Source organism: Myotis lucifugus, unplaced genomic scaffold, assembly GCF_000147115.1.
Source record: "Myotis lucifugus unplaced genomic scaffold, Myoluc2.0 scaffold_41, whole genome shotgun sequence".
Taxonomy (NCBI): Eukaryota; Metazoa; Chordata; class Mammalia; order Chiroptera; family Vespertilionidae; genus Myotis; species Myotis lucifugus.
In genome coordinates this window covers 3,482,081-3,496,011 of record NW_005871089.1, presented here as the reverse complement: position 1 = coordinate 3,496,011, position 13,931 = coordinate 3,482,081, and the positions used below count along the sequence as shown (strand labels likewise).

Genomic DNA, 13,931 nt, shown 5'->3' with positions numbered 1-13,931 from the left:
CCAGTGTTCCCCCCCTCCTCTTTTGTCTGTTTCACCAGTATTGCTTGCAGGCAAGGAAGGCAGGGGGGATCTCCCTTCTTTTTTTTCCCCGATTTTATTCTTATTTACACAAGCATTTTTTTTTACAATGTGCTTTAGGGGAGGGGGGTTGCTGTATTTGTTTTCCGGACAAAACAGCATCTCAACCCAGTTCCCAAGGTCTCCCTGGGTCTATTCAGAGTCTGTGTTTCCTTCGCAAAGCTGGAGGGGCTGGGTGTGGCTGCCCTAGCTCCTGCGGGCGCTGTGAGGGGCTGGCTCTTCAGGAGAAAATGGCTGCTTAAGGCTGGAGGCTCCGGGATGTGCCAGTGCCGGGTTCCTGGTCACCTTTCCCTATCCTGCTCCTCCCCGCAGCCTCTCCCTAGCATCCACAAAACTGCACCTTCACCTGCACCACAGCCTCGGTGAGGGTTTGTAATGGAAAGGTCCTATGAACTGGGTTTAGTGAGTAAAAGCAAGGAAAATGTAAAGGCAAAACAACCGCGCCACTGCGAGCTTCTCTCCCCCTGGTACCGCGCTGCTCAGCAGCTCTTCAGGCTGCTTCCTGGGTGCGGCCTCTCAAGGCTGTGGGCTTGGATCTAGTAGCCCGGCTGCCAGCCGTCCTGTGGACCCTCCACTGTGGAGTGTTACCGTGTCCCCAAGGGACGGACTCGGTGCCGCGCAGGTTCTTTCTGACCCTCTGTCACAGTGGTCGCGAGTCTTTCTCTCCAGGCCAGATCCCGGACCCAACCATTCTCCAAGTGTCCCCTGTCATTTCCAGGCTGGATTGTCTCACCAGCTGTTAATTCGTCAATTCTGGGTGGATGCTGTTCCATTTAGTTGTTCCTTCTATCTGCTCCACGAGAAGACACAGGGCACATCGGCCTATTTGGCCACTATTTTGAAAACCAGCGCTCTATTCTTTTTTTTTTTTAAATCTTTACTGTTCAGATTATTACAGTTGTTCCTCTTTTTTTCCCTCCATAGCTCCCCTCCACCCAGTTCCCACCCCACCCTCCACCCTCACCCCCTGTCCTCATCCGTAGCTGTACGATTTTTGTCCAGTCTCTTCCCACTTCCCCTACACCCCTTCCCCCCAAGAATTGTCAGTCCACTCCCTTTCTATGCCCCTGAATCTATTATATTCACCAGTTATTCTGTTCATCATATTATTTATTCACTTGATTTTTAGATTCACTTGTTGATAGATGTGTATTTGCTGTTCATAATTTATATCTTTACCTTTTTCTTCTTCTTCCTCTTCTTAAAGGATACCTTTCAGCATTTCATATAATACTGGTTTGATGGTGATGAACTCTTTTAGCTTTTCCTTATCTGTGAAGCTCTTTATCTGACCTTCAATTCTGAATGATAGCTTTGCTGGATAAAGTAATCTTGGTTGTAGGTTCTTGGCATTCATCACTTTGAACATTTCTTGCCACTCCCTTCTAGTCTGCAAAGTTTCTGTTGAGAAATCAGCTGACAGTCGTATGGGTACTCCCTTGTAGGTAACTGACTGTCTTTCTCTTGCTGCTTTTAAGATTCTCTCTTTGTCTTTTGCTCTTGGCATTTTAATTATGATGTGTCTTGGTGTGGTCCTCTTTGGATTCCTTTTGTTTGGGGTTCTCTGCGCTTCCTGGACTTGTAAGTCTATTTCTTTCACCAGGTAGGGGAAGTTTTCTGTCATTATTTCTTCAACTAGGTTTTCAATATCTTGCTCTCTCTCTTCTTCTGGCACCCCCATAATTCAGATGTTGGTACGCTTGAAGTTGTCCCAGAGGCTCCTTACACTATCTTCATATTTTTGGATTCTTTTTTCTTTTTGTTTTTCTGGTTGGGTGTTTTTGCTTCTTCGTATTTCAAATCTTTGACTTGATTCTTGTGATCCTCTAGTCTTCTGTTGGATCTCTGTATAATATTCTTTATTTCAGCAGTGTATGCTTAATTTCTAGTTGGTCCTTTTTCATATCCTCGAGGGTCTCACTCGATTTATCGAGGGTCTCACTAAATTTATCAGCGGTTTCTAGAAAATCTTTGAAAAACCTTATAACCATGGTTTTGAACTCTATATCCAGTAGTTTGCTTTCCTCCATTTCTGTCATTTGTGACCTGTTTCTTTGTCTCTGCATTTTTTATGCTTTCCTGTGTTGATAGAGTGGCTTTGTGTGCTAGGTGTCCTATAGGGCCCAGTGGCTCAGCCTCCCCAATCACCTGAGGTGGACACTCTTGGTGCACCCCTTTGTGGGCTCTGTGCACAGTCTTGTTGTAGTTAAGCCTTGATTGTTGTAGGTATCACTGGGAGGAATTGACCTCCAGGCCAGTTGGCTGTGAGAATCAGCTGTGTCTGCAGTGGGAGAACTTCTGAGCTGGAGACACCCTTCTGGGGCAAGACTTGCTTCAGTGGAGCTTTGGTGCTCACTGAGTCTGCCCCCTGAGTGTGACCCTTATGGATCTGAGGAGTTGTAATCTGGATGGTCCCACTCTGACCACTGGGTACACTGGTTCTTGGATCTCTAAGGAGGTGCTAATTTAGCCTCTGCCTGAGGCTACCCAGCAGGAGCTATGGAGAGATTCCTCTTCTTTGTTTGGGATTTGGAGGTGCCCAGATGAGGCCCAGCTGTGAAGCAGTGCAAGCTGCTGTGGGGCCTTGGGCCTTCTTTTGGAAGTTCTGGGTCTCTCTGATTCAGCTGCAGTTTGTTAGGTAATTTTCAGGTTGCAAAGGGCCAGGCCTTTCATATGCAAAAGCCTCTGTGCGCAGCTTGGGTGGGGCGGGGTCTCTGGGGATCAACAGGGAGGAGCAAGCAGCAATGGCTGCTCCCCAGTCCTACCCTAAGAGGCCCCACGTCTCAGTGTCCCAATAATCGCTGCAAGCACCTCTAAGAAAAAGCCGCCCTCGAGTTCTGACCGATGCCAGACAGTCCAGTTTCTCCCTGTATTAGTCTGGGTCCCTAGAGACTCACCCGGAACTGGAGTTCAGAGCCTGAGACTCCCTCCCTATTGAAAAAGACAATCGTGTCCTCAGCCGCCAGCCCTCTCCACATGTGCCGCGTCCTCAGTCACCAGCCCTTTCGACGTGTGCCTGCATACCTCTGCACTTTACTTCCGCAGCTCCTCTGAGTCTCAGTGCTTTTCTCTTTCCTTCTAGTTGTAGAATTTCCACTCAGCCAGCCTTCCTGTGGTTCTGGATGTTGTGTGAGGCAGCAATTTCCGGTGTTTACCTATGCCGCCATCTTGGTTTCTCCTCCTTTTTATTTTTTTCCTTGTCTTATTGCTATGGCTAAGACTTCCAATACTATGTTGACTAACAGTGGTGATAGCTGTGTATCCGTGTCTTATTCCTGATCTTAAAGGAAAATCTTTCAACTTTTGACCATTCAGTCTGATGACAGCTATGGGTTTGCCATATATGGCCTTTATTACATTTAGGTATCTTTCTTCTATACCCACTCAGTTTTTATCATAAAAGGATATTGAGTTTGTCAAATGCTTTTTTTCTGTATCTATTGAAAATGATCATATGATTTTTTGTCCTACATTTTGTTAATGTGATGTATCATGTTTGATTGATTTGTATATATTGGCCTATAGTTTTCTTTTTTTGTAATGTCTGTTTTTGATGTTAGGGTAATGCTAGCTTTGTAGAGTGAATTTGGAAACATTTCTTTCAATTTTTTAAAATAGTTTAAGAAGGATATGTAATTCTTCTTTGTTTGGTGTAGGGAGCGGCTATAGGGTCAAGCCTCTGATTGACTTGTGGCAGGACCACAAACAAGTCCCAGCTTGAAGGGCAGAGCCCTCTTAGCATAATTAAGCTTAACCTTATACCTCTCCCTAGTTCCTTCCTAGGTAGCTAATGGGCTGTGGGAGGTGCAACAAGTGCTACCAAAATAAGGTGAAACTCACAAGAACATTGTAAACATGTTGACCACTACCCTTGTTTTGCTTTTTGTGTTCTGACTATAAAATAAAGCCTCAGCTTGCAGGCTGGGTCTTTCTGTGTCCTCATCCAGGCACGGGAGATCCACCAAGCCCCAGCTGTATTCTCTTGTCTGTGTTCTTTAATCCTTCACCACCTCTCCTCAGGTTCACCCTTGGCCGGGCTGGCAAGGCACAGTTTGGTAGAATTCACCTGTGAAGCCTTCTGCTCCTGAACTTTTATTTGTTCAAGTTTTTTTAAATTACTGCTTCAATTTCATTGCTAGTAATCAGTCTGTTTAGATTTTCTGTTTCTTCTTGGTTCAGTCTTAGAAGGGTATATGCTTCTAGAAATTTATCAGTCTCTTCTAGGTTATCAAATTTGTTGGCATGTAATTGTTTGCAGAATTATTTAGTAATTATTTTTATTTCTGTGGTGTCAGTTGTAACTTTTTTCATTTATGATTTTATTTATTCTTGATGAGTTTGGCTAAAGATTTGTCAATTTTGTTTATCTTTTCAAGGAACCACCTTAGTTTCATTGATCTTCCTATTGTGTTTTTTTTTTAAATCTTTATTTTTGGTTTATTTCTGCTCTGATCTTATTTCCTTCCTTCTGTTTACTGTGGATTTTATTTATTTATTTTTTTTACTGTTGTTGTTCTTTTTCTAGTTCCTTTAAGCATAAGGTTAGTTGTTTATTTTGGAGTTTTCTTGTGGTGGTGTTTTTTTCTTGAGGTAGGCCTGTATAGCTATGAATTTCCCTCTTAGAACTCCTTTTGCTGCATCCATGAATTTTGAAAAGTTGTGCTTTAATTTTTATTTGTCTCAAGGTAGTTTTTAATGTCCTGTTTGATTTCCTCTTTGGTCCATTAGTTGGTTAATAGCATGTTGATTAATCTCCCCTGTATTTGTTTTTTTACAGTTTTCTTTCTGTGATTGATTTCTAGTTTCATGTTTATGGCTGGAAAAGATGCTTGATATGACTTAAATCTTCATGAATATGTTGAAGCAAGTTTTATAGCCTAATATTTTATCTATCCTGGAGAATATTCCATGTGTACTTGAAAAAAATGTGATATTATGTAGTTTTGAGATGCAGTATTCTATAAATGTCTACTAGGTCAATCTGGTCTAATGTGACATTTAAGGCCATTATTTCCTTATTAATTTCTGTTTGAATAATCTATCCATTGAGATGAGTGAAGTATTAAAATCCTCTATTGTATTACTGTGAATTTCTCCTTTTATGTACATTAATATTTGCTTTTTATACTTAGGTGCTCCTATATTGGGTGTGCAGATATTGATCAGTTATAGCCTCTTCTTGGATTGCCCCCTTTATAATTAAGTAGTGTTCTTCATTGTCTTTTTTTACATTCTTTGTTTTAAAGTATTTTCTGTTTAATATGAGTTTTGCTAGCCCAGCTTTTTCATTTCTATTTGCATGAAATATATTTTTTCATCCCTTCACTTTCAGTTCTTTCCATTTGAAGTGAGTCTCTTGTAGTAAGCAGTATATAAATGGGTCATGTTTTTTAATCCATTCAGCAACACTTTGTCTTTTTATTGAAGCATTTAACCCATTTATATTTAAAGTAATTATTGAGTAAGTATGTATTTACTGCCATTTTGTTCATTGTTTTTTGGTTGTTTTTGTAATTCTCTTCTGTTCCTTTCTTCTTCTCTTGAGCTCTTGCATTGTGGTGTGCTGATTTCCTTTAGTGTTTTGTTTGGGCTCCTTTCTCTTTACTCTTTGTATATCTTTTGTAGGTTTTTGGTTTGTGGTTACTATGAGGTTTGTGTATGTCATTCTGTATCTACAGCAGTCTATTTAAGCTGATAAGCATTTAAGTTCAAGTACATTATAAAAGGACATTTTTACTCCCCCCTCCACACTTTGTAAGTTTTGTTTTTTTAAATTATTGATTTTTAGAAAGGGGGAGGGGAGAGAGGAAGGAAGGAGGCAAGAGAAAGAGACATCGATTTGTTGTTCCACTTACTTATGCATTCCATGGTTGATTCTTGTATGTATCCTAACTGGGGATAGACCCCACAATCTTGGCTTATTGGGATTACACTCTAACCAACTGAGCTACTTGGCCAGGATCCATACTTTATGTTCTTGATGTCATATTTTAGATCTTTTGTTGTTTTTTTTTAAATATATTTTTCCACTAGAGTTGACATTCAATATTATTTTATATTAATTTCAGAAATACAGCATAGAGGTTAGGCATTTATATACTTTACAAAGTGATACCTTGATATGTCTAGTACCCACCTGGCACTATACATACTTATTACAATTTTGTTGACTATGTTCCCTATGCTGTACTTTACATCCCCGTAACTATTTTATAATTACCAATCTTTGTCTTGTGTGTCTCCTAACTACTTAGTAGGTGTATCGGTCAATAATGCGGATTTTGTAATCAAAGAAAACATGATAATTTCAAGAGAAACATCAAAGTGCTTTATTCAAAGTAATGTTCATCACTAGCTACACATTTTCCCCATCTTTCAGGTAATTTGTGGATACCGTCCCAATAGAATTTTTCTTCTTTTGAGGCACCATTCAGAGACCCAATTTTCCACTTCTTTGTACGTTTTGAAGTGCTGCTCAGAAAGTGCATGTGCCATCAATCAGAACAAGTGGTAATCTGAAGGAGCAAGGTCTGGTGAATACAGCAGGTGGGTTAATACTTCCCAGGCAAGATCTTTTAATGTGTCTTTTAACTGGTTTTGAAGTGTTTGATGGTGTGTCATCATGAAGCAAAATTACTTTGTCGTGTCTTCTAGCACATTCTGGTCGTTTCACAATCAAAGTGTGGTTCAAATTGATTATTTGTTGTCGGTAGCGATCAGTATTAATGGTTTTACCTGGTTTTAGAAGCTCATAATACACCACACCTTCCTGATCCCACCAAACGCAGAGCATTGTCTTCTTTCCGAAGCGATTTGGCCTTGTAGTCGATGTTGATGGTTGGCCTGGATCAACCCATGATTTTGTGCATTTGGGCTTCTCAAAATAAATCCACTTTTCATCAATTTGATGCGAAAAAGACTTTCGTGCAGTTGAAGCAACATTTTACTGATGACTTTTCATTTTTCCATTTGTCTTTCATTCAGTTGATGTGGCACCCATTTTCCTTCCTTTAAAATCTTTCCCATAGCTTGTAAATGATTGGAAATTATTTGCTGAGCAACATTTAATCTTTCTGCAAGTTGTTTTTGAGTTTGACACGCATCTTCATCCAATAATGCTTGTCATTGTTGGTCTTCAAACTTTTTCGGTTGACCTGGATGTTGTCTTTCACATCAAACCATCACTTTTAAAGCGTTTAAACCAGCATTCACAAGTATCTTGAGATGGAGCATGTTCACTATAAGCTTCCCGAAGTATTCAGCAGCACTTTTCTTCAAAATAATAAATTAAAACTTCCTGCAAATGCTTTTTTGGCACAAAATTCGACATTTTTAAGTGTAAAAATATCTATGATGTTAATACCTTCAGAAAATTTGACATATGAAGTTTTGAAGCTTGTTGTCAATACAACAAAATAGCATACATATCAAATCACATATATATTAACATATGTGTAATTCCATCTATTGAAAAAAATCCGCATTATTAACCAGTACACCTAGTATTATAGTTTGAGTTGAGTTTGGTACTTTTGTCTTTTGTAATAGCTTTTTAAATGTCTGATTTGGCCCTAACTGGTTTGGCTCAGTGGCTACAGCGTCGGACTGCGGACTGAAAGGTCCCAGGTTCGATTCCGGTCAAGAACATGTACCTTGGTTGCGGGCACATCTCCAGTGGGATGTGTGCAGGAGGCAGCTGATCAATATTTCTCTCTCATTGATGTTTCTGACTATCCCTCTCCCTTCCTCTCTGTAAAAAATAAAATAAAATGTATTTTTAAAAAAATAAAAATAAAAAAATAAATGTCTGATTTGCTATATTTATTAAATATTTGGCTTGTGAGATGTTTTCATATTTTCTTATTTCTGGTTATGGAGTTTCCTTTTCTGCTTAACATTTCTTGTAAAGCCGGTTTAATGGTGATGAACTCCTTAGTTTTTGCTTGTCTGAGAAACTCCTTATTTCTCCAATTCTGAATGACAATTTTGTCAGGTAAATTATTCTGGGTTGTAGGTTCCTTTCTTTCAGCACTTTGCCACTCCCTTCTGGCCTCTAAAATTTCTGCTGAGAAATTAGCTGATAGCCTTATGGGGTTTCATTTGTTATATAATTAGTTATTTTCCTTTGCTGCATTCAAAGTGTCGCTAACTTTTCCCATTCTAATTACAATGTGTCTTGGTGTGGGTATCTTTGAGTTCATCTGTTTGGAACCGTGTGCTTTCCTGGATCTGGATGTCTGTTTCCTTTCCCAGGTTAGGAAAGATTTTAGTCATTATTTCTCCAAATAAAGTTTCTGTTCTTTTCTCTCTTCACCTTCTGGGGTCCCTATAATGTGAATCTTTTTGCGCCTGATGATGTCATAGGTCCCTTAAAATATCAGTCTTTTTTCTTTTCACTATTCTGATGGTTGATTTCCACTAGTCTATTCTTTAGATCACTAATCCATTCTTCTATACTAGCTAATCTGTTGATTCCATCTAGTGTGTTTTTCATTCCAGTTATTGTATTTTTCAGCTCTGCTTGGTTTTTTATTATACCTTCTAAGTCTTTGTTGAAATGCTCCCTAAGTTCTTCTATTGCACTGTTAAGTTTGGTGAGCATCCTTATGACTGTTTCTTTGAATTCTTTGTCAGGCAAATTAGTCTGTATTTCTAGTAATACTCCTTGTTCTGAAGTCTATATGACATTAATACAGTACTCTAGACATTATTACTGACTTCTTATGCCCATAGTTTATATGGTGTATCTTTTTCCATCCTTTTACTTTCAATTGCAAATAACTGGGCTTTCTTTTTTTAATTCTTTCTCTGCTTTTTAATTGGAATGCTTAGTCCAATTACATTTTTTAGTCTAGTTACATTTTCATGTAATTATTAACATGATTGGATTTACACTTAATATTTGCTATTTATTTTCTCTTTGTTCCATCTTTTTCTTTTTTGTTCCTCCATTCTTCCTTTCCAGTCCATTTTTTTTAGGGGAGGAAAGTGCTAATTGAATATTTTTTAGAATTTCATTATAATTTCTCTGTTGTCTTTTTAGCTATATTTCTGTGTATCTTTCTTTTGATATTTTAAATTCTTTATTAGTTAAGGTATTACAAATGTGTCCTCATCCCCCCCATTAAACCCCCATCCTCCCCACCCTACCCCCCCTCCCGCACTCATGCTCTCATCCCCCTGTTGTCCATGTCCATTGGTTTGTCTTATATGCATGCATGCCTTTGGTTGATCTCTTCCCCTTGCCCCCTCCCTCCCCTACTTTCCCTCAGGGGATTAATAAGTCTGATCGCTGTTTCTATGTCTTTGAGCTGAACCTGTTCATCAGTCTATGTTGGTCTCTATATTCCAGAAATGAGATGAAATCATGAGGTATTTATCTATCTCTGATTGGCTTATTTCACTTAGCATGTGTATCTTTTTAATGGTGCTTTAGGGATTATAATATCCAGCCTTAACTCTTCACAAACTATTTAGGATTAGTTTTGTACCACATTATGTAAAATTTTAAAACCTTTCAACTATAATGTTCCATATACCCCTTGTCCTTTAGTTACATTTGCATATGTTAAACCCCACATTATAATGTAAAATAATTTTTTGCTTGGAACAATCATATTTTTTTAATATTTTTTTATTGATTTTTTACAGAGAGGAAGGGAGAAGGATAGAGAGTTAGAAACATCGATGAGAGAGAAACATCGATCAGCTGCCTCCTGCACACCTCCTACTGGGGATGTGCCCGCAACCCAGAATCGAACCTGGGACCTTTCAGTCCGCAGGCCGATGCTCTATCCACTGAGCCAAACTGGTTAGGGCAATCATATATTTTTTTAATTAAACCAAGATAGTGTTTTATATTCACCTATTTGTTTATATTTGTTATTTATGGGAGGATTGGTCCAACATGAGCTATTCTGCTATCATCAAATAATAATGATTCTTCCTTAAGAACATAATCATTATAATCATACATTCCAGATTTATACTGTCTTTGGAATGCACAGTTTTATACTAATATTATTCAGTAAGAAGGGCATTTTGCCTTTCCTAGTCCATACTTCCACTTTCCTGCCAGAAATACGGCTCCCACTTTATCTGTAATTATGTACTTGGCCTCCTTTTCCTTTTGCTTTCTGTTAAAAATTGTGATGACATGAGCAATCCCATACTAGAAATTAGAATAGCTCCTTTCTCACCAGAGTGAATGAAAAACTGCAAATCCATATGCCCAAAACACTGAAGAGGTACAACCTAGTATTTATTTTTTAAGAAAATCTAAGATCAAATTAATGTTAAAAGCATGTGTTTCTTGACTGCTATCCCTGGAATGCAAGGTGCCATTATGTTCTTGCCCCAAAGAGTATAGAAAAACTGAAGAGTCCTGCTCTTTGCATTCTCTCAGTCTTCAGTATGCTTCACTTAAAAAAGACCTTTTTACCCTTGTCTCCCCAAATGCTAAAATTTTCTCAGATTATTATAATGAATTCAATTCTACCCTCTAGAAACCTCTCTTCCCTTTACTTTGATATAAGAGCAGTCCAATCTCCACTTCTTAGGTCTTCAAGCCCTTGGGTCTCTGTTGCTGCCACTAGTTCAGCAAGAGTACATCACTGCTTGATGGTTATGGTTAAGAGCAGTAGCTCTGCATTCTGACCTGGGTTCAAATTCTAATCCTCCCACTTACCTTGGAAAACTCATTTTGCCTCTCCCAGCCTCAGCTTCCTCCTTTATAAAATGAGGCTAACAGCCCCTCTCTATTGAAGGGTTCAGTGAGACTGATCATTCCCTTCCTGAACTTCTCTTCCTTTGCCTTTCCTAACATCACTTTCCTGGTTTTTCTCTTGTATCATTTTCTCCTGTATCCTTTGCAGGCTCTTTTTCTCCCTTTCAGTATTGGGTTTTCATTTTTAATTCCCCATCATCTTATTTCTAGCTTTCCTTGGGTGGTTCCTTTCAAAATATGATTTCAGCTGTCACTCAAACCCAATTATTTCTGACTCTTTATCTTCAAGACAGATTTCACATTTGAAATCTAGCTATACTAGTGTCTAATGGCTATCAGCATTTGGATGTCTCAAAGATAAGCATGTGTAGTAAAGCTAGACTCCACAACACTTGACCCTATTCCTTCAACGTTCCTCTTTTCTGATTTGTGTAACTCTCCCCAGCAATGAGTATCCATCCTAGTTTGTTCTTATCTACCACTTCCAACCAGTACCCGGTTTGTGTTTTTACCTCCTAAATCTCTCATACCTCCTTCTCCCTCTCCACCTATCTTATTTTACACCCTCTGTATTTCTCAGCAAGACCTTTTCAGTCAGAGGCACACTAGACTCCACACTGATATAGAAGTGAGCTCTCTGTTGCTCAGGGTACAAACCTCAGTCCTGCTACATACCAGCTGCATGGTTAAGGGTATCACCTCTGTTACCTTACTGTTTATTTCTGAGGTATGGAACTCGGCTGCTGCTTCAATGTCAAAACAGACCCAGTCATAATATAAAGAACTCCAAAAAACATAGCTTGTCCTGGCAATAGGTCAGTCCTCCACCTTCAAATTATGGTGACTGTAGGGCACTTTAAGTACAACATGGGGACTGGCTCTGAAGCAGATTGCTGGCCTACCACCTATTAGGGCTGTAGCAGAGGTTGTGCTGGCACAAATAGGAACTTGGCATGAGGTTCCTTCTCCAGTTTCAAACTTGGCTTAGAAATAGGTCAGTGAAAACTCTGATCATGGGTTCTTTCAAAAGTTTTTATTATGATCTCTCATTTTTATACCTGAGTAACAACTTTCCCCAAAGGGATGATGACAAACAATTTTTATTCTAAAAGGACATATAGATAACATATTGATAGTATCTCATCAGTGGTATCATTGATGTCTTAAAATTCTTTGGTTAAGAAGTTCTTCTGCCCTGGTCAGGTAGCTCAGTTGGTTAGAGTGTAGTCCCAATACACCAAGGTTGCAGGTTTGACTCCCAGTCAGGGTACATACAAGAATCAACCCATGAATGCATAAATAAGTGGAACAACAAATCAATGTTTTGATATCTATTTCTCTCTCTCTCTTTCTCTCAAAATCAATCAAGAAATAAAATTTTAAAAATAAAGTTCTTCCCTTTTTTTAAAAATCCTTGGTGCTGATAACCAGAGTAGTACTTCCCTTTTACTTCTTATCATACTGACATGATCTGACTCTATACTCTGACCTCTCTCAAGAACAAGATATAGGGACTGTTCTTGATTCCCTTGGGCAAGTGTAACTAGGATACTTGACAGGCTCAGCTTAAATTTACAGAGATTTTTTCATCTTTTTTTTTCTTTTAAATTAAGACTATTAGAGCTAAATTATAAATGCAAGATTTGTGTTTGCCTTGGGGTGACCTGAGGATCACCTTAGCTAAGCCAAGGCTTTGTAATGGCCAGAGTACGGAGCAAAGGTGTTTCCAACTTCCCTCCCACAAAGGAAGGGTTCAGCCAGCCAGGAGACTAAAGTTCTTTCAAAGCCAGCTGGTGTGGCTCAGTTGTTGAACGTCAACCCATGAACCAGGAGGTTATGGTTCAGTTCCTGGTCAGGGCATATCCTAGGTTTTGGGCTCGATCCCCAGTAGGGGACATGCAGGAAGCAGCTGATCAATGATTATCTCTCATCATTGATGTTTTTATCTCTCTCTGAAATCAATAAAAAATTAAAACATTTTTTTCAATAAAAATTTTTTAAATAACATATAAAAAAAATTTTTTTTAAGCAGTCATCTACCTTGCTGGCTCTTGGAACTAACTACCTAGAACCATAAGCTTTGTTTTCAATTCTTAAAGGACCTGTCTGGCTGGCTTCTCTCTATTTCCTGGGTGAGATGATGGGGACCAATGGGGGACTACAGAAGCCTCAGGCTCCACATGATCACCACAACATATGCTGTGTTCTGTGGTGCCCAAGGAACATGCTGGCCTCCACTCTACCTGTGTCATGTAGCCTTTCTTAATCTGGTACATTATCACCAGAGAAACCCCCACTCTGGGGTCATCCTATTCCTATTTTTCTCTTATTTGTGCTGGTGCTTCAGTTGGACATGCTTCCACACAGGCTCCAGCTCCAGAGGAAGAGATGGTGACTTGAATTCTTGTTCCAGAATTCCCAAAGAAATCATTATTTTCACTGTTAAATTTTAAGAAACCCCATGTTTTCTGGCATCACTGGGACTGTGGTATATCTTTGCAGCTGTGAAGTTAGACCATAACAAGAAATGAAGCAAACAGTCGAGTTTGCCTTCAATTACTCACTAAAAGAAATCTTTAATTACCTGCACCATGTCAACTTATAAGGCAGTGAGATTTAAAGCAAGACTATATAATAGAAAGTACTGTAATATATTTCTAAACTTGAATATTATAAAGACCTAGTGTACTAACCATCCAATTAAGCCTGCCAGTAACTGTTACCTAATATACAACTTGCTTTAAAGAAACTAGTGCCAATTTGGCCACCTTGAGACTTTTTCTCCCTTCCAAATAATATTACATTGGACAGGTTCTGAATCTGAAAAGTGCAGGCTTCACTCACAGCTGTAACCTCTTTGCTGGTACATGTGGCTATACCCATGAGGTCTTTATGGCACCGTGTGTAACCTCCTACCTGAGGGTAGCTTGCTGTATGCAGCCGCTGAAGACATTGCCTGTCCTAGAGCTTGATTAGAGCCCAGAGGCTGCTGGAAACTGGCAGCTTTGCTGGTTGAAGTTGTCCGTTGCTTTGATTTGGGGTCTTTAACTGGTTTTGTCCAGACCAGTGCCTCCCCAACCTGGAGAGCAGCTCCCAACTTCTGAGCCATCTCCACCATCTTGTGCAC

General features: G+C 39.3%; 1 protein-coding gene across 1 annotated transcript in view; it reads right to left on the bottom strand.

Moving 5' to 3' along the window:
• Positions 1-12,829: 12,829 nt before the first annotated feature.
• Positions 12,830-13,931, bottom strand: part of BBS4 (Bardet-Biedl syndrome 4) — a 74,991-nt gene continuing 73,889 nt past the window's right edge. The window contains exons 15-16 of the mRNA XM_014455009.2: positions 13,721-13,922; positions 12,830-13,306 (exon numbers count right to left, since the gene is read on the bottom strand). Of these exons, the coding sequence (XP_014310495.1) occupies positions 13,254-13,306; positions 13,721-13,922 (255 nt within the window). The 3' untranslated portion in view covers positions 12,830-13,253. The remainder of the gene's footprint in view (positions 13,307-13,720; positions 13,923-13,931) is intronic.